General features: G+C 41.8%; 2 protein-coding genes across 6 annotated transcripts in view; one reads left to right on the forward strand and one right to left on the reverse strand.

The window, feature by feature from the left end:
- The window catches only part of IQCK (IQ motif containing K), a 1183927-nt gene extending 1176155 nt beyond the window's left edge, over positions 1-7772 (reverse strand). For all 4 annotated transcript variants that reach the window (XM_044089750.1, XM_044089749.1, XM_044089752.1 and 1 more), the window contains exon 1: positions 7645-7772. In XM_044089750.1, coding sequence (XP_043945685.1) covers positions 7645-7702 — 58 coding nt within the window. In that variant the 5' untranslated portion in view covers positions 7703-7772. The remainder of the gene's footprint in view (positions 1-7644) is intronic.
- The window catches only part of KNOP1 (lysine rich nucleolar protein 1), a 473956-nt gene continuing 457700 nt past the window's right edge, over positions 7773-24028 (forward strand). The window contains exon 1 of one of the 2 annotated variants that reach the window (XM_044089747.1): positions 7773-7843. The gene's annotated coding sequence lies outside the window, so the exon portion shown is untranslated. The remainder of the gene's footprint in view (positions 7844-24028) is intronic. The other variant, XM_044089745.1, reaches the window with a different exon arrangement.

The raw sequence follows: 24028 nt of genomic DNA on the forward strand, positions 1-24028 counted from the left end.
GTATTGGAAGCTGCACTACCATCATATGGCGGTTGAGTACCAGACTGATTCAAAATCATGTTGTACAGAATGCAGCACATGGTAAACATCCTGCATGCAGTAACAGGGTCATAATGAAGGGCACCCTCAGACTCATCTAGGCAATGAAAACTGGCTTTCACCAGGCCAAACACTTGCTCAATGATAATCTATGTCTGGGACAGGGAGATGTTAAAGCATGCCTCAGCAGCTCTCCTAAGGTTATAGACTGTTGTCATCAAGTAAGGTTTGAGTACATATTCTACACCACCTGCAAAACAAAAAAGGGGAGTATAACAAAAGAGGTGGTGTTTGCTACTAAGCAAAATATTTACCAAATTATACCTACAGAAATTAATATGACTGGAAAGGTTTGTGTTTCCCAGAAAGGTGACTCTGGGATATCCTACCATGCAGGAAGAGGCAGTAGAGAGAGCTCATGTGTCAAATGTGAGAAAAATGGGCACTGCCATGATGCAGGGCTGAGAGGTTGGTCATGTACATCCAAGCATCACACACTACCTGGCAGTTGAAGGAATGGTAGTCCTTCCTGTTATTATGGTACCATTCCCACTCCCAGTAGTCTGTTTGAGATCATAATGGCAATATGGGGTGTAATGTTTTTCACCAAGCACCTCTAAAAATGTGCCACCTGATAGTAGGCACTCATGCTTCTGGCTTGGTCCTGAGGTGACACTGTCAGATAAATATGCTGCCAAGAGCATGTTGGGGAACTGGTGAAGTATTCACAAGTCACAGGCCTGAAAAATACTCAACATGTCCGCAGTTTGCCTCTGAACGATCACAGTGGCAAGTATAATGAGGCCATACATATACATACATATCTGGTGTACATAGGAAAAGAAGATCACATATCCCCTCAGTGCTCATCTGTGCTCCATACAAACTCACTAAAGCCCTTACAATATCCCTGTCCACTCTAAATCTACAAAGAATTATCAGTCAGCAAAGTTATAATGGTTTAATCTTTGACTACCTGCACCATTTCAACCAGCAAGTGCTGCGGGGCATTGAAACTGTTGATACTGTCAAGACCAGCAATTAACAATGAGAAATAGTCTGGATGGCAGCTAAAGTAAGTATCTTCACTGACGTCAAAGTAGATAAAAGACCCTTGACTTTGCCTTTTATAAGCTATGTGCACATGGTGCAGATGCTCTTAAAAAGCTAGCTACTATGAATCACAAACAAGCAGAAAAGATCTCATTTATATAAGTGTTGAGCAAGCTTTAAAGTATTCATCATTTAACTCTTAATATATTCTCATTTACATACTCTCATTTACATATGTTTTTGTAACATGTCTAGCCTCTATGAATCATGCCAGAGCTGTGGTTACCCTTAGCCAGCACAAATTCCACTACTCATAAGCACAGTGACTATGAATAACATCCAAAACGTTAAAAATAAAAATAAAATCTACATTGAGGACCGCAATGATGTGCGCAGGTGATCTGATGGTGTTTGTACTGAAGTTGGTGCGCCTTGTTTGCTGTGGCATAGACTGGATTCGGGCCTGCTGGATCTAGCTTTGTTTGTGTAACTTGAGGACTAATCTAGGCATTCTCTAAAGTATTCAATTGTATTTATTACTGCTTGGTAGTAACTTGATTAAAGTGTAGCTATCATTTTAAGTCTTTTGGATTAAGCACTTGGGCTTCAGACCAGTTGGTTTACATTAGGAAGGTTTGTGGCATGCACTGTGGTGGCAGGACAGGTAGCTTTCATCCTTCTAAGTTGGGAACTGCTGATTGAGAGCCCAGTGTCTGTTATTCTTAAAGTGTATTAGTTCTGGTTTAAGCACTTGGGCTTCAGGACAGTTATTTTACATTAAGAAGGTTTGTGGTCTGCACTCTTGTGGGAGAATAGGCTGGACTCTCCCTTCTGAGCTGGGAATTTCTGGTTAAAGGTTTATAGTGCCTGAATATTTGAACTGTATCTTACTGAAATTGGTACACCTTGTTTGCTGTAGCATAGACTAGATCCAGGCCTGCTGAATATAGCTTTGTTTATATGCTTGTTGTTTGTTTGCTTGTTATTTCCCTGGAATGCTAATTCCACCTAATCTGTGACTTCTCAGCTTCTGTGGATCACTAGTGATATCTGCATTGCTTACTGTACTTATTTCCTTGTTTCACTTGAAAGAAAGTTACTATTTGTCGTTTTTGCATTTAAGTTACCTGTAACACATTGCACTTAAGTTACCTGGCACTTGCTCACTAAAGCAATTATATAAGTCAGCACTAAAAATTAAAAGCACTACACCCTCACTCCCCACTGGCCCTTGTTTCCAATTATAAAGGAATTCCCAATATTATTCTAGCATGTCCAAAGGTCAGTTGTCAATCTCCTCTCCGGTCCAGCTGGTGAATCTTGGAATCTTGAGGCAATGTTACAACTGCCTCATGTACACAGACAACCCTCTCCTCCTCCCAACAAATTCCAACACATGTGAGAGATGCAACCATATAGCCAAACTGGAGGCTAAGCTCTCTCAACTCAGTACTGGCATAACCAGTCAGGAGGAGAAGGAAACCACACTCACTACAATTCCAGTCTCACATAGACCTACCACGACAGCAAACCAAACACATAATCACACAAAAAAATACTTGGAGGCTCTAAATAAAGATCTGAATAAGCAGCAGAGACCTCCAAAGCAGACACCCAAGCAACCGCTACCCCAAAACAAAACACGTGCAACACATATCTCACAAAGCCAGTGTGCCGAACAGTCACAGCTCTTAAGAATAAACAACACACCTGATACACTTGTAATAGGTGACTCTATCGTCAGGCACACTGACGTCCCGCTCACCAGGCTGAACAAGGAGAGGGTCACGGTGAGCAGCCTGTCGGGCGCTAGGATCCGCCACATAACACAAGCACTCAGGTCACTCCAAGGCAAGTACAAATATGACTCAGTCATTGTCCATGCTGGTGTGAATGACCTGAGACATACCTCCCTGGACTACATGAAAAGAGACATAGAGGAGCTCTCTGAGCATGTAGCCCAGGTCGGTATGACCCTGACCTTGAGTAGCATCTTACCCTCACCAAGAATGATGCCACAATATGAAGACAAGATGATCAATTTCAGCAATTGGCTTAAGTACTGGTGTCATTCAAAGGGGATCCAATGCCTGTCAGCTTGGGATGATATGCTCGACAAGCCACAATGCTTCGCTTGGGACGGCTTTCACCTGTCACCCCTGGGCTTTCGGATATTGGCAAAGACTCTTGCTACCCCCATAGTGCCTTTTTTAGGCAAGGCTCAAAAGACAAACCCACCTCCATAGGTATCACAAGGGATAAGAAACTAAGAGTAATGCTACTCAACGCCAGAAGTCTAAACCTCAAGATGCACGCACTCAAAACTCTCCTTAGCATGGAGAACATCGATATCTGTGCAGTAACAGAAACCTGGTTCAGGGCTCCCGAGAGCACCCCAGCACTACCAGGTTATACCTCATACCATGCTTTTCGGCCCCAAAACTTGGACCGAACCACAAAAGGAGGGGGAGTATCGATATTCATCAAAGATACCCACACCTCCAGGTTGGTGGCAAAGCACGAAGCATCAGAGACTATCCATGTGCAACTAACAGTGGGTAAAACTGCCTTCCAGTTTATAGCCTGCTGCAGACCACCCTCCCAAACCCAGGAACCTCACTCGGCCTTCCTGAGAACACTGGAAAATATGAAGGTCTCTCCAAACACCATTATATTGGGTGACTTCAACTACCCAAACATAGACTGGGAGCATTACTCTAGCTCCAACACCCTAGCCCAAAGGTTCCTAGAATTTATAAACTCAAATGCTATGGAACAACTTGTTACCACTCCCACAAGAGGGGAAAACATACTGGACCTGATCATCACCAACATGGGGACTCTATGCTCCAGGCCAGAAGCGTATCCCTCACTGGTAAGATCAGACCATAAACTAATCTCACTGGATATTCACATCCCGACCCCACCCCCTACCCAGAAAACCACAGTGAAAAACTTCTCTAAAGCAAATTTCACACTCGTCAAAACCGAGGTGGAATCCTCCAAAGCCCCCGGGCCTGTGGAAAATATGGCCCAGACCGCAGAATCCTTTATAAATGCATTCTATGAACACCTCCAGGAATGCATGGATCATCGATCCCAAATAAAACCAAGACCCAATCCTCCAAAGGCAGATGTCCTGTCTGGTGGACCCCAGCCATAAACAAACTATACAATAGAAGGAGGAAGCTACTAAATGATAGAGCAAAATCCCAAAAGGGAAGGCATAACTGATCAGTATTAGCAAAAACTACGGGCACTCATAAAATTGTCTAAGGCCAGCTTGAGAGAAAAGTTGCACAGGACACTAAGGATAATCACAAGGCTTTCTTTAGTTATGTTAGGAACCTGGGTGGTAATTCCCAGATATGCTCAGAATTAGTCCAAAATGACAAAAATACACGAACCCACAGACATTGCCAACATCCTAGCTGACAGGTTCAGCGCAAACTTCTCCCACCAAAGGGCAAATATCTATCCCAGCAGAGTGCTGCCCCTGACATCTCAGATGCTCAGGTAAGAGCCGCCCTCTCCAAAGAAAAACACAGCATCAATGGGACCAGACGGTGTCCCGGGCTGCGTCCTACATGAACTCCAAGAAGAGCTAAACCCAAACATAAAACTACTGTTCAATCTCAGCCTTACTACAGGATATGTGCCCAAAGAGTGGCGTACAGCAACAGTGGTCCCTCTCCATAAAGGTGGTGCCTCAATGGATCCTGGAAACTATCGCCCCATAAGCCTGACTAGCTTGGTCTGCAAAGCTATGGAAAGGATCATCATGGACCTCATAAATAAAGATATTGGGGACCTGCAGACACTGGATCCTACCCAGTTTGGCTTTGTTAAGGGCAGATCCTGCCTCTTAAACCTGATCGATTTCTTTGAAACAGTCACCAAGGCCATTGACGAGGGGAAGGTGGTCCACACAGCCTACCTGGACCTTGCAAAAGCCTTCGATACAATACCCCACTCGGGCATTATAGATAAGCTCACCAGCTTAAATATAAACCCCTATGTCACTAGATGGATTGCAAACTGGCTCAAGGACAGAACCCACATGGTTAGAATTGCTGGAGCCATGTCAGACTCCAAACCAGTTACAACTGGTGTCCCACAAGGCTCAGTCCTGGGACCTCTCTTGTTCGGTATATATTTCTCGGAGGTACAGGCCAACACGGAAGGACTGTGGCTGACCAAGTTCGCAGATAACTGCAAACTGGGCGCCATAATCGACTCTCCAGCTGACACAAGCATCCTCCAAAAGGGCCTCATAGAAACAGACAACTGGTGCCAGAGCCATGGCCTCAAGCTAAATGCCAAAAACTGTGTATAGTCATCCCCTTTGGCAAAAACAAAGTGCCCACAAATTACCACATAGGTGGTAATCCATTAAGTACAGAAGAAGTAATTAGGGACCTGGGGACCCAAGTTGATAGCAATCTCTCATTTGACAACCACGTGGCCAAAGTGGTTAGAAAAACATTTTATATAGCCCACCTAATCATGAAGGGATTCACATCTAGATCAGGGGAGGTCATCGTGCCTCTTTACTCATCCCTCATCAGGCCCATAATTGAGTACAATGCCCCTTTTGGGATGTACCTTACCAGACACCTGCAGCAACTGGAAAGACCCCAAAAGTACCTCATCAAGAGGATCAAAGGGCTCAAACAGATGCCATATGCTGCCCGGTTAAAGAAATTTAATTTAATTTAATTCTGCCTGACGTATAAAGCCATGTCCAACCCGGAATTAATGGTCATGCTGCACCTCAGAAAATCCAAATCCCATCGAGCTACGCGCTCGAGAGACTTGAACCTCAGCACTGAAATAAACAGGACATGCTGGAGGGACAGATTCATGACCCAGAGGCTCCCTTCACTCTGGAATAAAATCCCAGTCCAGGTTAGGCAGAGTCCCTCATTGACTTTCTTCAAGAGGATTCTTGATGAGTGAATGGGAGATCGTAGGTTTACCCCGGGTATCACTTCTGTGTCACTGTTAGACAGAGGCACAGTATACTAACCTCGAAAAAGGGCATAGCAAAATAAATTTAAAATGGGTGGCGAAAGCCAAACACATTCTGGCTAGGCTTATAAATGCCCTAGGGCAGATAGCCTAGTATGAACCTATGAACCATCAAGCCACAAAAACACCTCAATAATGTTATTAATTAACATGGTGAATAAAACTGACCCTGAAAAACAACCCTGACTAGAGGAAATTCAGAAAATGGAAGTTTCACGTTTTTAGTTCAAACCACAAAAGACCACAAACGTTCTTTTTAGCGTCAATTACTGAAGAAGGGGGATGAATGAGACAGCCAGTACCTGTCATTTTAAGCATTTCATAATTAACAGAATTTAATTACTTCACTTAGGTCAATGAATGCAGACATCTACCTTAGTTTAAATGTATGCAGATCTGGGTAAAAATATAATTAGAATGTCCTTGAGCTATATAATACATTCAGCATTTTTTTCTGAATGTGTGTGTGTGTGTGTGTTTCATACCTCCCAAGGGCTTTAGAGCAAGAAATCTGTACAAAGCCATAATTAAAAGTGGGACAAAGCCTCAAAAATAGGGACAGTTCTTAAATATCGCTCTTACAAACTTAGAAAGTTGATAGAATAGCAGGTTTTGCATTAGCATGAATTTTCTGGAGGATATGAAGTCTAAAACTTAAATGTCTGTCATTTTTTTCTAACTTCAGTCTTTAATGATTTGCCACTAATTTGCTAGAAAAACTACAACTTTATGAAAACGGACCAAAAATATGAGGCAAAAATCTGGACGTTCTGTGATAATCTGTACAGTTGAGAGGTGTGTGTGTGTGTGTGTGTGTGCGCGCGCGCGCGCAATAATTTAATTTCAGACAGTTTCTGGTGTAGGGTTACCACCTGTCCCACTTTGCGAGGGACAGTCCCTCTTTGGGCAGTTGTGTCCTGACAAAAAAATAAAAAAATGACAAATGTCCTGAGATTTTAGGACAAAACTATTTCCTATATTTTATGTAATAGTTGCATAAAACAGTTATTCTGTATCTAAAATACCTAAATGTTATAAGAAACAGAATAAGCAACTAAAATGCTACAAGAATAAACTTTTATTTAGGAAAAAAAGTTAAGTTCTATCCTTTGTAGTGACCGTGGGTATGTTTCGGCCTGTAAAATCTGATGTTTGTACTGAAAATGTCCCACTTTGGCCATTTGAAAAGGTGGCAACCCTATTCTGGTGCCACATTTTAAGATGTGCTTATTTAAAGAAAAACTCGTTTACATACATTAAATAAGTCATGTTGAATAGCATAACATTCACAAGTACGCAAGCAAACAAAAACTGATTTACCCAGCACTGCTGTCTATTACACTAGTAGTGACACTGCTGTGTGAATGAGTTAATGCCCTTAAAACAGCCAAAATCAGAAGCTTCCATTAAATTACTGTCTACTAGCATATCCAGACGGTTGCTCCATATTAAATACATGTATTTGATTTTTATACATTTATTTTATATATATATATATATATATATTCTGTACAGCAGTACCTTCACATACTTCTTCCCATAACGTTTTCGGACGTCGCTGAACAATAACTTTAGCCATGTTGTAGTGTGCTTGCAGTTGCCAAGTAACGTGAAACACTTTAATTAAAATTTCAGGTTACAGGAAATGGTTAGAATCAATTCCGGGTAGTTGAGATCCACTCTGATTTTGTGAACATGTTGGACATGTATACTCGTTGAGGTGAGGGTTGCTGTTTTATGCACATGGCTGGTACTAGTTCATTGGTGTTTCCTAAACTTGTAACATTGCAGTGGCACGCGTGTAACATGACTTTTTTTTTTTTTGCGTTAACATAGTATTTGTACTTGTATGTACGTAGTATTTTAGTGGAGCTTTTCTCCTCGGGCCTCTGCTGAAAATGGACATGTATCCAGCCAGACTAGCCCGGTCAACAAATGTAAAATAAATAAATAAATAAAACTCACTGAATGAGCCTGCGTAACCGAAGTGCCTTATTTTAGTGCGTTATAAATAAACATTACGTTTTGGATTATTCCGTTTTATTGATAGTTATGTATTTATTGTACTTTGTTGAGTGGAGAGGTTTATTTGCAACGATCCCCTTTTTACGGAAGTTCCGCGGACTGCAGCTCTGTTATAAAATGTGTGCGTGTGTGGGTATGTAAACTGTATGTGTAAATGAGTATTGTGTATAACGATTGCTTGCGAAAGTTCATGTATAACAAATTATTTGTTTGCAGTTTCTATTAATTTCAGTAGATATTAAGGGACAGTTTAGCTTGCCTACATACCTATCACAATTTACAATTAAGTCATTGTAGGGTAGCCACCTTTTCAAATGCCCAAAATGGGACATTTTTGGTACAAACGTCAGATTTTGCAGGGCAAAACATAACCACGACCAGTACAAAGGACAGAAGTTCACTTTTTGGCCTACATAAAAGCTTATTCTTGTAGCATTTTAGTTGCTTATTCTGTTTCTTATCACATTTAGGTGTTTCAGATACAGAATAACTGTTGTATGCAACTATTACATAAAATATAGGAAATATGTCCTAAAAATCTCAGGACATGTCATTTTTTTGATTTCTTTGCAGGACCCAACTGCCCAAACAGGGACTGTCCCTCTCAAAGTGGGACAGGTGCTAACCTTAAGTCTTTGCGTAGCTCTCAACCTTCGGTCTCCAAAGTGAGGACTTACTATCTCTCATAGTATAGAACAACCCCTCTCATAGTATAGAACAAGTGGGCAAAAATGTGGAAAACTTAACTAATGATTTACTGACACCTTCATCTAGGAAACTCGCAGGATGGTTAAAATGTGTAACTTTATACTTACAGAAAGCTCTTTAGATAATTAATATGATTAAGAACTTTTCAGAGTGGAACTCTGAAGAACATGGATTTTTAAAGCTCAAATTTTGGAACATTCCTCATAATGAGGTACACTTGAGAAGTATGAAATTGATGATTTGCATACTCTTATTGGCAGGCTAGAAGGATATCAATGCACCTGCTTGAATTATTTGTATGTATTAGAGAATACTAGCGACGGGTTGTTGAATCACTTCAAAGGATGCTTATTTCTACACTTAACTGAAGGAAAGACATTGCATGTAGTACTGCTTTGATAAACATCAGAGCTTTATTAGTATGTAAAGAGTGCCTGTCCTAATTTGGCAGTGCTACCTAAGAGTGAAATGGTGGAAGAATGAAGAAACAACAAAGAGGTAGAAAACAATGACCATGTTAGATGTGAAAGTTGTCTGCTTCACAATTTGAAGACAACAAATGTTAAAGTAGGCCACTGGGTCTTTGCTGTACATAAGGGCTAGATTGTCCTGTTGAGGAGGCATAGCAGGTTGAGAATATGTAGAGCAGGACTGTTGTGGAGAGTGTGATGGATGGCTAGAGAGTGAGAGGTGAATGACAGCAAAATGGGTTTTCAGATCAGGCCTCGTCAGTCTTTAGAGCTTAGCACAGTGGTTTGAACTGGTTTGGTGCGTCTGTTATAAAGAGGGAACTGACACTTGTAGAAACATTGGCTCTGTACAGAGAAAAAGGAGTGAGGTTAAGTCCTTCAAGTGGCAATCCTGGCATAATGCATTAAAAAGGGTTTGAAAATGTTAAGAAAGCTCATGTTCTATGAAGTGCATGAGATCATATTGTTAATGTGGACATCTAATTTTAGCTTGAGATCTAGAGTTAAACATATAAGTATGGTAGTTTAGCTGTGTTGAGGAACTGGGTAGTTCACTGTACTAAACCAGTTTGTGAAGGTCAGTAATTTTGTTTTGTTTTCATTGAAGTGCAGTAAAGAATCTTCTAACCAGAGCTGGATGTTGCAAAATGTGATGTCTAGCCTAGCTGCAGCCAAGCTGAAAGAAATGTATGCATACTGTACAAGTCCATCTGCCCCAGGGTGCTGCAGCATGGTGGGAATTGGCTTAGTACAGCCTCTTTAAGTGCACCTTTAAAAAATACTCTGTTGTGGTAATTGACAACAAAAAGTTTTGCCTTGTAAGTAGATGTCAAACCATTTGCCAGGCTTGTTTACGTTTTGTCAGTGAAATATCATGCCAGCCATTGCTGGCCATGGAGATATCAAGAAACAGTCTCCCCAATTTCTGTTTGGTCTAAGGTTGATCGCATGGCATGTCAAGCCACTTTCTCTCTTGTGATCTGGACCAAAACCATGTTAACAGATTGAAAAATTGTGCTGAGGTGTTTAAGAAGTTTAAAGAGCTTTCAAGATTAGAGTAGTAGGGCATCCATAAATTTAAAAATAAAACTTGTTTGGCCAGCCTCCTTTATGAAGTGGAAAAACATGGCTTTTTTTCCCAGATTTCTGGGGCACGGGTCTCTGAGGTTAACCATCCCATCATGATGGAGCTAGGACTGATGCAGATTCGGAAGCCATCTTAAAGAATGCAGTAGGTAACGACTATTCACAACAGGGGAGAGGGGATTAATATTAAAGGCCGGCTTCTTTATGTAGAAGATAGTGAGCGGATTTATACAGGTTTGATTAACGGTGGCTGATTAAGTTTAGAGAGATGTGATGGTTTGAAGGCTACAGTATAGGAAGTATTTCCCCAAACTGTGATGATCTGAAATGGGTCACTGTGAGGGAAAAGGTCTGGTTTAGTTTAGACATGTTGGAGTAGCCAGACTTCTTGGTATTTTACGATTTGCTGCAGTGGTGCTGTGACCAAGTACAGTCGTGATTTAATTATTACCGGGATGACCAAGAAGGTGGCTTGGCTTTAATGCACCTGTGACATAGAAGTGGTAGGTTATTCAAGAATGAGGTTAAGGTTGAGATGGTCAGTGATGCTGCCTAAACCAAGCCTGTGGAGCAGGCATCATTGTCCATGTCAGTACACTTGATCCATTGTAGAGATGAACAGAAAAGGGCTAAACCATTTTGTGTTGTGACTCTGCACAGAGGCCTGGAGATGATTTATTTGTAATTTAGTTCTCTGTTCAGGAGCTGTGAGGTGGTCGCACCATTTTGATCCAGAATGTTTTTGTTGTTAAGTAACCCATTTAATGTCCGTAATTAACCAACCTGTCATCGATAATATGATACAAAAAGAGGCATTCAGCATAAGTGAATTACTTGAAAAATTCTTACCTAGTCACCTGAATTAGAAATGAGTAAAGCTATATAAGTCCTCATATATCTTTAAAGTAAAGACAAATAGACATAACCATAGATCGCAGCCTGCTATTTATAAAATTGGGAAATAAGACAGAAATAATCAAAATAATCAAGGGTGAAGAGGCCCGAAATCAAGGCTTGCTTTTTTATGTACTTTTAACTTAGAAGTTTGATAGAATAAGAGGATTTGTAAGATAAACACTTTCTGAGGAAGTGTTTGACTGTAGCTTGACTTTAATAGTAATGACTGTTCTGTCACAAAATTGTAAACCTTAACAGAGATGGAGCATGATTCTTAGAAAAACTAGAGATGCCTGGAAACAGTAGAGAAATATGACTACAGTATTTAATAGAACAGGTATAACGCAGTTTTCACTAGTTCACAGATGTAAACATTGGCAGTCTCATCTGCATTGTAATTTGCAGGGCCAATGAAGTGCCACTCATGTTTGGATTACCCCTTTCAGCTTTTCTTGATTTGGATAACTGTGTCCTGCAGTTAAGACGTGAAAAATTACAATTATCCTGCAGTGTTGGAAGAAAATACAATAGGATATTGCACCTGAAATGCAGCCCAACTTAAATTCTGTAATCGGGTCTTCATTTTGGTAATGAGATGAGAGTAATTTGCACTAATCAAAGCTGCGGCTTGTCCATCAAATTCTTACTCTTCACTGTATATGTGCTGTGGGCATCTGAAAAAGTGGTAACCCTTGTTATTTTGCTCACTTGCATCTGAAAAAGTGGTAACCCTTGTTATTTTGCTCACTTGTATCAATATGGTTAAGACAGGAGTGAAAGTTCAATATGCATCATTAAAAAGGAACAGGTAATTGTGGTATTAATAATATCATTGCTTTGGTGTTTGCTCTTTATATAGATGAGCGACTTACCAAAGCTGTGTTTTACTGCTAATAAAATGTCTTCCTTCTTCATTAATGGAAAACTCCAATAAACCCTAAACTGCGCTTTAACATCATATCTCGATTTGTTATGTGCTGTACTGATTCATTAGACTAGTATTTTAATTTCTTCTCCTTCAGAAGTCTGTCATGGAGTATACTACATGCATGTGATTTTGTTGTTCACTGTTGTGTCTTTTCTACACACTGCATTTTGTGACCCCTTTATCTGACTCCTCCTTGATGTAGTGAGAGAGTTTTTTCTTCATTTACATGCAGTGGTAGGGCTGTGATTCATCAAATTCTTTGCATCTAAATTTGTGCTAACTGAAGGCTGCAATAAAGCTTTTTCTTCATGTTATGTTTAAACCTTTTTCCAAACAAGCTTGCCAAACAGCAGGGTTTGTTTCATTGTTAATTTGTAGCCTGTAAATACCAACCCCCCCCCCCCCCCCACACCACCACCACCACACACACACAAGCAACCATCCTGAGGTGAAATGTAATTTTCTTACAAAAAGCAAGCTGACAGTAGGGCAGCTCTTGTTACATTGTGTCCACAGACTAAAATGTAACTATATTAACAAAAGGAATGGCAGAGACACTGTTAACATAGGTTCATAGGTTCATACTAGGCTATCTGCCCTAGGGCATTTATAAGCCTAGCCAGAATGTGTTTGGCTTTCGCCACCCATTTTAAATTTATTTTGCTATGCCCTTTTTCGAGGTTAGTATACTGTGCCTCTATCTAACAGTGACACAGAAGTGATACCCGGGGTAAACCTACGATCTCCCATCCACTCATCAAGATTCCTCTTGAAGAGAGTCAATGAGGGACTCTGCCTAACCTGGACTGGGATTTTATTCCAGAGTGAAGGGAGCCTCTGGGTTATGAATCTGTCCCTCCAGCATGTCCTATTTATTTCAGTGCTGAGGTTCAAGTCTCTCGAGCGTAGCTCGATGGGATTTGGATTTTCTGAGGTGCAGCATGTCCATTAATTCGGGTTGGACATGGCTTTATCGTCAGGCACAGATCGCCTCTGAACAGGCGGTATGCCACTGAGTAGAGCTGGAGTTTCTTTAACCGGGCAGCATATGGCATCTGTTTGAGCCCTTTGATCCTCTTGGTGAGGTACTTTTGGGGTCTTTCCAGTTGCTGCAGGTGTCTGGTAAGGTACATCCCAAAAGGGGCATTGTACTCAATTATGGGCCTGATGAGGGATGAGTAAAGAGGCACGATGACCTCCCCTGATGTAGATGTGAATCCCTTCATGATTAGGTGGGCTATATAAAATGTTTTTCTAACCACTTTGGCCACGTGGTTGTCAAATGAGAGTTTGCTATCAACTTGGGTCCCCAGGTCCCTAATTACTTCTGTACTTAATGGATTTCCACCTATGTGGTAATTTGTGGGCACTTTGTTTTTGCCAAAGGGATGACTATACACTTTTTGGCATTTAGCTTGAGGCCATGGCACTGGCACCAGTTGTCTGTTTCTATGAGGCCCTTTTGGAGGATGCTTGTGTCGGCTGGAGAGTCGATTATGGCACCCAGTTTGCAGTCATCTGCGAACTTGGTCAGCCACAGTCCTTCCGTGTTGGCCTGTACCTCCGAGAAATATATACCGAACAAGAGAGGTCCCAGGACTGAGCCTTGTGGGACACCACTTGTAACTGGTTTGGAGTCTGACATGACTCCAGCAATTCTAACCATGTGGGTTCTGTCCTTGAGCCAGTTTGCAATCCATCTAGTGACATAGGGGTTTATATTTAAGCTGGTGAGCTTATCTATAATGCCAGTGGGGTATTGTATCGAAGGCTTTGCGAGGTCCAGGTAGGCTGTGTGGACCACCTTCCCTCGTCAATGGCCTTGGTGACTGTTTCAAAGAAATCAACCAGGTTTAAGAGGCAGGATCTGCCCTTAACAAAGCCGAACTGGGTAGGATCCAGTGTTTGTAGGTCCCCAATATCTTTATTTATGAGGTCCATGATGATCCTTTCCATAGCTTTGCAGACCAAGCTAGTCAGGCTTATTGGGCGATAGTTTCCAGGATCCGTTGAGGCACCACCTTTATGGAGAGGGACCACTGTTGCTGTACGCCACTCTTTGGGCACATATCCTGTAGTAAGGCTGAGATTGAACAGTAGTTTTATGTTTGGGTTTAGCTCTTCTTTGAGTTCATGTAGGGCAGCCGGGACACCATCTGGTCCCATTGATGCTGTGTTTTTGCTTTGGAGAGGGGCTCTTACCTGAGCATCTGCGATGTCAGGGGCAGCACTCTGCTGGGATAGATATTTGCCCTTTTGGTGGGGGGGGGAGAAGTTTGCACTGAACCTGTCAGCTAGGATGTTGGCAATGTCTGTGGGTTCGGTGTATTTTTTTGTCATTTTGGACTAATTCTGAGCATATCTGGGAATTACCACCCAGGTTCCTAACATAACTAAAGAAAGCCTTGTGATTATCCTTAGTGTCCTGTGCAATTTTTCTCTCGAAGCTGGCCTTAGACAATTTTATGTGTGCCCGTAGTTTTTGCTAATACTGATCAGTGATGCCTTCCCTTTTTGGGATTTTGCTTTATCATTTAGTAGCTTCCTCCTTCTATTGTATAGTTTGTTTATGGCTGGGGTCCACCAGACAGGACGTCTGCCTTTGGAGGATTGGGTCTTGGTTTTATTTGGGATCGCATGATCCATGCATTCCTGAAGGTGTTCATAGAATGCGTTTATAAAGGATTCTGCGGTCTGGGCTGTATTTTCCACAGGCCCGGGGGCTTTGAAGGATTCCACCTCAGTTTTGAGGAGTGTAAAATTTGCTTTAGACTGTGGTTTTCTGGGCAGGGGGTGGGGTCGGGATGTGAATATCCAGTGAGATTAGTTTATGGTCTGATCTTACCAGTGAGGGATACACTTCTGGTCTGGAGCATAGAGACCCCATGTTGGTGATGATCAGGTCCAGTATGTTTTCCCATCTTGTGGGAGTGGTAACAAGTTGTTCCATAGCATTTGAGTTTATAAATTCTAGGAACCTTTGGGCTAGGGTGTTGGAGCTAGAGTAATGCTCCCAGTCTATGTTTGGGTAGTTGAAGTCACCCAATATAATGGTGTTTGGAGAGACCTTCATATTTTCCAGTGTTCTCAGGAGGGCGGAGTGGGGTTCCTGGGTTTGGGAGGGTGGTCTGTAGCAGGCTATAAACTGGAAGGCAGTTTTACCCACTGTTAGTTGCACATGGATAGTCTCTGATGTTTCGTGCTTTGCCACCAACCTGGAGGTGTGGGTATCTTTGATGAATATCAATACTCCCCCTCCTTTTGTGGTTCGGTCCAAGTTTTGGGGCCGAAAAGCATGGTATGAGGTATAACCTGGTAGTGCTGGGGTGCTCTCGGGAGCCCTGAACCAGGTTTCTGTTACTGCACAGATATCGATGTTCTCCATGCTAAGGAGAGTTTCGAGTGCGTGCATCTTGAGGTTTAGACTTCTGGCGTTGAGTAGCATACTCTTAGTTTCTTATCCCTTGTGATACCTATGGAGGTGGGTTTGTCTTTTGAGCCTTGCCTAAAAAGGCACTATGGGGGTAGCAAGAGCCTTTGCCAATATCCGAAAGCCCAGGGGTGACGGGTGCAAGCTGTCCCTAGCGAAGCATCGTGGCTTGTCGAGCATATCATCCCAAGCTGACAGGCATTGGATCCCCTTTGAATGACACCAGTACTTAAGCCAATTGTTGAAATTGATCATCTTGTCTTCATATTGTGGCATCATTCTTGGTGAGGGTAAGATGCTACTCAAGGTCAGGGTCATACCGGCCTGGGCTACATGCTCAGAGAGCTCCTTTATGTCTCTTTTCATGTAGTCCAGGGAGGTACGTCTCAGGTCATTCACACCAGCATGGACAATGACTGAGTCATATTTGTACTTGCCTTGGAGTGACCTGAGTGCTTGTGTTATGTGGCGGATCCTAGCACCCGACAGGCTGCTCACCGTGACCCTCTCCTTGTTCAGCCTGGTGAGCGGGACGTCAGTGCGCCTGACGATAGAGTCACCTATTACAAGTGTATCAGGTGTGTTGTTTAGTCTTAAGGGCTGTGACTGTTTGGCACACTGGCTTTGTGAGATATGTGTTGCACGTGTTTTGTTTTGGGGTAGCGGCTGCTTGGGTGTCTGCTTTGGAGGTCTCTGCTGCTTCGGCAGATCTTTATTTAGAGCCTCCAAGTATGTTTTTGTGTGATTATGTGTTTGGTTTGCTGTCGTGGTAGGTCTGTGTGAGACTGGAATTGTTGTGAGTATGGTTTCCTTCTCCTCCTGACTAGTTATGCCAGTACTGACTTGAGAGAGCTTAGCCTCCAGTTTGGCTATATGGTTGCATCTCTCACATGTGTTGGAATTTGTTGGGAGGAGGAGAGGGTTGTCTGTGTACATGAGGCAGTTGTAACATTGCCTCAAGATTCCCAGATTCACCAGCTGGACCGGAGAGGAGATTGACAACTGACCTTTGGACATGCTAGAATAATATTGGGAATTCCTTAATAATTGAAAACCAGGGCCAGTGGGGAGTGAGGGTGTAGTGCTTTTAATTTTTAGTGCTGACTTATATAATTGCTTTAGTGAGCAAGTGCCAGGTAACTTAATTGCAATGTGTTACAGGTAACTTAAATGCAAAAACGACAAACAGTAACTTTCTTTCAAGTGAAACAAGGAAATAAGTACAGTAAGCAATGCAGATTATCACTAGTGAGCCACAGAAGCGCTGAGAAGCCGCGTATTAGGTGGAATTAGCGTTCCAGGAAATAACAAGCAAATAAACAACAAGCATATAAACAAAGCTATATTCAGCAGGCCTGGATCTAGTCTATGCTACAGCAAACAAGGTGTACCAATTTCAGTAAGATACAGTTCAAATATTCAGGCACAATAAACCTTTAACCAGAAATTCCCAGCTCAGAAGGGCAGAGTCCAGCCTCTTCTCCCACAAGAGTGCAGACCACAAACCTTCTTAATGTAAAATAACTGGCCTGAAGCCCAAGTGCCTAAACCAGAACTAATACACTTTAAGAATAACAGACACTGGGCTCTCAATCAGCAGTTCCCAACTTAGAAGGATGAAAGCTACCTGTCCTGCCACCACAGTGCATGCCACAAACCTTCCTAATGTAAACCAACTGGTCTGAAGCCCAAGTGCTTAATCCAAAAAACTTAGAATGACAGCTAAACTTTAATCAAGTTACTACCAAGCAGTAATAAATACAATTGAATACTTTAGAGAATGCCTGGATTAGTGCTCAAGTTACACAAACAAAGCTAGATCCAGTAGGCCCGAATCCAGTCTATGCCACAGCAAACAAGGCACACCAACTTCAGTAAGAAGCAGTTCAGATATGCATGCACTATAAGCCTTCAATCAGAAATTCCCAGCTCAGAAGGGCAGAGTCCAGCCTCTCCTCCCACAAGAGTGCAGACCACGAACCCTCTTAAATAACTGGCCTGAAAGCCTAAGTGCTTAAACCAGAATTAATACACTTTTAGAATAACAGACACTGAGCCCTCAGTCAGCAGTTCCCAACCTAGAAGGATGTAAGCTACCTGTTCTGCCACTACAGTGCAGACCACAAACCCTCTCAGTGCAAAACAACTGGTCCGAAGCCCAAGTGTTTAAACCAGAAGGCTTAGAATGAGTTACACCAAGCAGTAATAAATACAATTGAGTACTTTTAAGATGATGCAAAAGTTAAAAAAAAGTAGGTAGAAACACAAGCACAGTAAAAGCAGAATTTTTTTTTTTTTTTTTTTCTGTTTCCCAGATGCTCTCTTTGTACACAGTAGGAGTGCCTGAAATCAGAATATGATCTCACTGCACTCAGTTGAGTGAGCAAATGAGATGGGCCCAGAAGGAGTATCCAAACACAAATTTACAAGAGGGGCGGGCAGCTGCAAGGCCACTAAGATTAACACCAAAACCAAAACAAAAACAGGGAGGGTGGGTGGGACTAACTGAAGAGCAGAGTGAAAACTTCCAGTTCAGCTAAATATTCCTTCCACACAGTTAAAATCAATTTAAATACTGTATTTTTTGAAAAAAAAGCAGATAAAGGTACTTAAATTCTCTTATACGTCCAGTTGAATATAGCAAGTTGTTAGCCGGCCAAAGCTGAGGTTTTTAAGCAGAAAATATTTCACACTGTACCACTTAAATAGGCAAGGACAGGAAATCAAAGAATGTGACTACCCCCACACCTGTAATTACTAGCAAATAACAAAATTCAGCAAACACTGACTAACTACCAGTTCAGCTAATATTTCTTCCACACTGAAGAGCAGAGTGAAAACTTCCAGTTCAGCTAAATATTCCTTCCACACAGTTAAAATCAATTTAAATACTGTATTTTTTGAAAAAAAGCAGATAAAGGTACTTAAATTCTCTTATACGTCCAGTTGAATATAGCAAGTTGTTAGCCGGCCAAAGCTGAGGTTTTTAAGCATCATATATACTAATCAGCTAAAGTCAGTAGTGCAAACTTGGTGCTGTGACATACAGCTCTGATTGTTACTTTTATATTAGCTACAAACTGAAATGGAGCAGTTTTTCTTAATATACTGACTTACATTGCTTGTAGTTTGCATTCAAGCTCATTATTGTGCTTTGCTGTTTAAACTATTTGTAACAAATATTTTGCACAAGCCAATTTCATTTTTTTATTTCTGATGTGCAGAGATTAGAGAAATCTTAATTCAGCCATAAGGGGAGATTGCTGCAGCTTCCTTATTACACATAGATGCTCTTAATATTTTTAATGGTAAACTCTCTCTAGCTATACATCCTTCAGTACTTTTTCCAGTTCGATCCTTGGCTGGGGTGCCTACGGTGCAGAGTCTGCATGTCCTCCTTGTGGTCACGTGGGTTTCCTCCGGGTGCTCCGGTTTCCTCCCACATCCCAAAGACATGCTGTAGGTGGATTGGAGACACTAAGTTGGCCCTAGGTGTGACTGTGTGCAAGTGTGTGCCTTCTGTGGAAGGTTGGGTGCCGGGCTGGCAACTCGACACTGTAAAACTCCACTGCTGATCATGAGCGGACAGGTGATCCGCTGTGGCGACCCCTAACTGGGAAAAGCCGAAAGAAGAAGATGATCCTTCAGTACTTTTTCAAGTAATCTAAAATGTTACCTACACAACTCTGTCCAGTTTTCTATATATCTGTCTAATAACTTCCTTCTCTCCCTGTCTGTACGGTATAACACCATGAAGCTGTTTCTCTAATGATACTTTCAAACTTTTTTCTTTTTCTTTCTTTTTTGTATTTAGTCATTCCATATGTTACTTGTCTAGTTGTATGATTTTTAGCATCTGTAAACTGTATTGTTTGTGTATACAGCGTTAATTGGGACTCCACTGAAAAGGGGTAATTAATGGCCCAGTTGGAATATCTTGGTTAACAAGTAAATAAACAAACAAACCTCTATAAACTAATCATCTGCTAAGATAAATTTTCAGTCCAGATATTTGTTTGTGCAAGGTTTGCATTAATATTGCCTTACAATTGTTTATTTGATAGCTATGTACTATAGTGTATACATTGTACATAGTTGTGTATTTTGTTTTGATTTTGTTGTTTAATTCTGAATTGCAAAAGTTTTCAGGGTGGGTTATGAAGAAGTTGTGATAGTATGCCTACTAATAGTAAGTATTAAAACAATTTGTAAAACTAGAAAATATTTATTCCACAGTGTCTTAGAAAAACACACAAATGTTAGGAATAGTAAAAAGTATATAACCTGAATTTAGTAAATCGTAAACTGAAAAAAAGGGCATAGTCATAAAATAGTACCTCCTCAGATGCATAGTAGCAAGTCCTGCGTAAACCCTGCCTACCACCCAACACTCGGTGATGTGTTCAAATAATGAATGAATGTTCATGGCGATGTCTTCACCAGCCTTGTGAATATTAGTGTTTTGGCATGGTAGCTGAATGGGCAAAGAAACAGTACTGTAACTGGAGCTAATACAAATGGAAGACGTATTGTATATTACCAACGTGCTGTTTATTAAAACTGATTTATGCATTAAGATAGAAGGTCATTACGCGGCATGCAAACGCCCATCCAGACAAACGTTAGGGAACTACAATACAATAATGCCAAAGAGAAATCCTAAAGAAACAGCACTAACTATAACTGGAATTTGCCCATGTATTTCTAAGACACAGAAAATATAAGATCATCTCTTTAAACTATACGGAACAGTAAGAAAAAATGTTTAACAGCAATATACCTGTAAACTGACTTACTACAGAAATGAATATACAATTGTCACATACCTAAAGATGCATGTAAACTTAACAAAATACAAGCAGAATGAGGCACTGGACAAGCCAAGCATCCTTATCATGAACTCTTTTTAATAACATGCCAAGTAACAGAGAAGAATATAAGGTGCATACTTTCTAATACCTAACACACCCAGACACTCAAGAAAGCAACACTGTGCACTATAAACCCACTTCCCCAAAAAGGATAGGTTAAAAAATAGAATGTAAAATATAAACTAAATTGCAAATAAAATGGCAAGTTTTTTCAAAAAAAAGGTGGGGGGCACAGTTAAGGATGCTCCTTTTCCTTGTCCGAATCAGTGTCCATGGCACAGCTCAGAACCCTGTTCATTTCCTGTCTCACTCAATATGAATATCTCAGGGGTGATTTCCAAATGAGTCAGTCAGCAGTCAATGTATACATGATGTTGTTGTCAAATCTGCATGGCAGTCAGTCATGCATCATTTGCATGTGACATCACAACCATTTGGCATGTCTGTCATAAAAGCCACTCCCACTTCTGAGCGGAATGACCAGGGAGGTACTGTTCTACAACAATGCCAAAGAAAGTAGGGAATGCTGAACATTTTAGTTGTACCCACAAGATTTTGGGAGTATAACAAAATGGTGTATTTATCATGACTTTTGTTGCCTGAGTGTAGCTAGAATCCTATCATTTTGTGCCCATGTGGGTCATGCCAGTGGAGTGTCACTAGAAGCAGAACATTTTGGGTGATATAGTATTTTATAACCAAATCTGTGATGGGTGAGTTTTGTAACTTTTTCGTAGTCAACTGAACCATTTGTGTCGGCAATTAAAAAAACACTGCCTGTAGGCTACAGCCCAATATTGGTCTTTATGCTGAATCATCACTAAAAGGAGACGACTGAAGAGAGCAAAGCATTTTCATAATTGTAGACTTGCTCCCTGCCTCTGCACAGATCTCAAAGTGTGAACTAACAACACTTCAGTACATTATTTCTGTTCTAGTCGGTCTCCTGCCTACTATTTTTTAGTTATGCCATACTTGACAGAGGCTTTGGCTTGGTACACCAACAGTTTGTAGTAGTAGTCATTTTGTGCTTTGTGTTAAGCAACTGCTATTGCTTTACTGATTTGCACCTGTTTTCCAGGACATTGTTACAGATGTTCTTCGTTCCACATTGCTGCAGTCCTTACTATTGGGGGTAGTCCGCTGTCCAGTCGGCCCGAATACCAGAGTATATGGCTGACGTCGGTCAGGGCGCATTAGACTGACGTCAGTATGTCAGGGTACTAATGCGCATGACCGACGTCATATCCTCAGTCTTTTTTGCCGCATGGTCCGATGCAGAAGCAGTTTTGCGAGTGCAGGTTGGCGTTCTGAAATATTTCCGAAACCGGAGTTTCAGACCGAATCAGAGTTGGCTAAGTACCCCGTTGGGGAACATTTTGGTTTTTTCTTGCCTCAGTATTTAACCGGATGTCAGAAAAAGTGAATAACTGTATTTCTTGTGGGAAACAGATACCTCATAGGGATTACCATACCTTGTGTATACCTTGTTTAGGGCCTGAGCACGACGTTGTTGGATGCCGCTCTTGTGCTAGGTTTAACAAACGCACTATTAAGAGGAGGTTAGACTGTGCCAGGTTAGTGTTTGGGAAGCGTTGCAATTATAAAATGCCGCCGGATGCTCCGGCCGCTTCGTCAAGAAGCGCAAGGACAAAACAGCGAAGCCTAGGGTTGATGAACCGGCAGTCCCGGATGTCGGTTCTTTAGAAGGCTCAGTGGAGCCAGAGGTTTTGCCAGGAGTTTCTTTGGAGTCTCAGGCAGAGACTTTACTGTTACATGATGTGCCTTCTCAGGAGGTAGGCCAGGCTGAGGGGGCTTCTCAGGTAACTGTTCTTCCCTCTCTTCCCAAGGTAGTTAGAGCCTCTCCTTCTGTTGCCAAAACTTCTTTGAGAGGTAGGCCAAGTTCAGCTTCAGTGGGGGCTTCTCCTAGCATTTCAGGTTCTGTGCCTAAGAAACATATGCTTAAAATGGCAGAAGATTTGATTACTATGATTAGAGGTTCTATGCCCCCTCCTGATAAGAGGCCTAGGGTGGAACCAGAGTTTGATAGTTTTGAACAGTGTTCAGAGGCTTCTGAGTCTTCTGTGGAAGATTTGCAGGAGTATCCTCCTTATTCTGATTCTGATGTGGATGATTCCACTCCTACAGCTTCTCCTCCTGAGGATTTCTCATTTTCAGAGACTCTGCATTCCATGAGGGAGCACTTTAAATGGGAAGGCCAGGATTACTCTGATTCAGGAAAAGGCTTAGGGAATTCTTGTTTTGCCCCAGCATAGGCCCTTAGCTATACCTCCTGTGTTGAATGTGGTGGAAGATGTTTTTGCAGAGGCTTCCCTGAACCCTGATTCTTTGCCTCCTGCTCCTGTTAAACCTGATAGGTACTATAGGGTGCCTGAAGCTCATAAGTATCTTTTTAAGAGTCCTAGGGCAGACCCGGAAACTGTTTCTCAGGGACCTAAAGGTGTTAAGGCCTCTGTGGTTAAAAACCCTGTTCCCACTGACAAAGAGGCAAGGGCTTTGGATAGATGGGGAAAGAAAGTGTATACTTCTTCCACTTTAGCCATGAGGGCGTTGAATTGTCAGTTTCACATGCTTAAATATCAAAATTATCTCCTTTCACAACTGAAATCTAAGGTGGATGCTTTGGCGGAAGGTATTGAGTGTAAAGAGTTGCTGGATTTAGTTCATGTGTCTGAACAAGTGGGTAAACATTCTTTGCAATGTGGTTTTGATGCTGTACAGGCCTCCTCGAGGGTGGCTGCCACTAGTTCTGTTCTTCGCAGGCATGCCTGGTTGAGGTATCAGAATTTAGCTGAGCATGTTAAGACAAGGATTTTGGATGCTCCTTTACAGTCTGATGTGTTGTTTGGTTCGCCTGTGGAAGCAGTTTTAAAGAAAATGGAGGACAAAGCTAAGTCTATGCAAACTGTTAAAGATTTTTTGCAGGTGCAGCCACCGAAGTTTAGTACAAATTGGCCTACTAAGGGATGGACATATCCTGCTTATGATTCCCAGTCTAGGGGTAGGTCTAGACGTGGTAGGGGCAGAGCTCAAGGTTCTTTTAGGCCTAGAACAGGGAGTTCACCTGCTCAGACTTCTGGTGAGGGCAGGGGTCAGTCCTTTCGTAAACAGACCCAATGACCTGCCTTTTCAGCTGCCAGTAGATTCTCGTCTGGCAGCTCCTTTGGGAGGAAGACTGTCTCTTTTCCAAGAAAATTGGGATTTAATTACTCAAGACAGATGGGTGTTGGATATCATTCACCACGGTTACAGGTTTTATTTCCATACATTGCCCCCTTTCAAAGGCATGCCAGATGTTCCTCCTCCACAAAGGAAAGAGGCTCACAAGCAAATTTCTCTGTTACTCCAAATAGGGGCCATTCAGCCAGTCCCTGTATCAGAAAGGGGCCTAGGATTTTATTCTCGCCTGTTCCTAGTACCAAAGAAGGGGAACACGTGGAGACCAATTTTGGATTTATCTATCCTCAAC

This window comes from Protopterus annectens, chromosome 12.part0, assembly GCF_019279795.1.
Source record: "Protopterus annectens isolate FY-2018-M chromosome 12.part0, PAN1.0, whole genome shotgun sequence".
Lineage (NCBI taxonomy): Eukaryota > Metazoa > Chordata > Ceratodontiformes > Protopteridae > Protopterus > Protopterus annectens.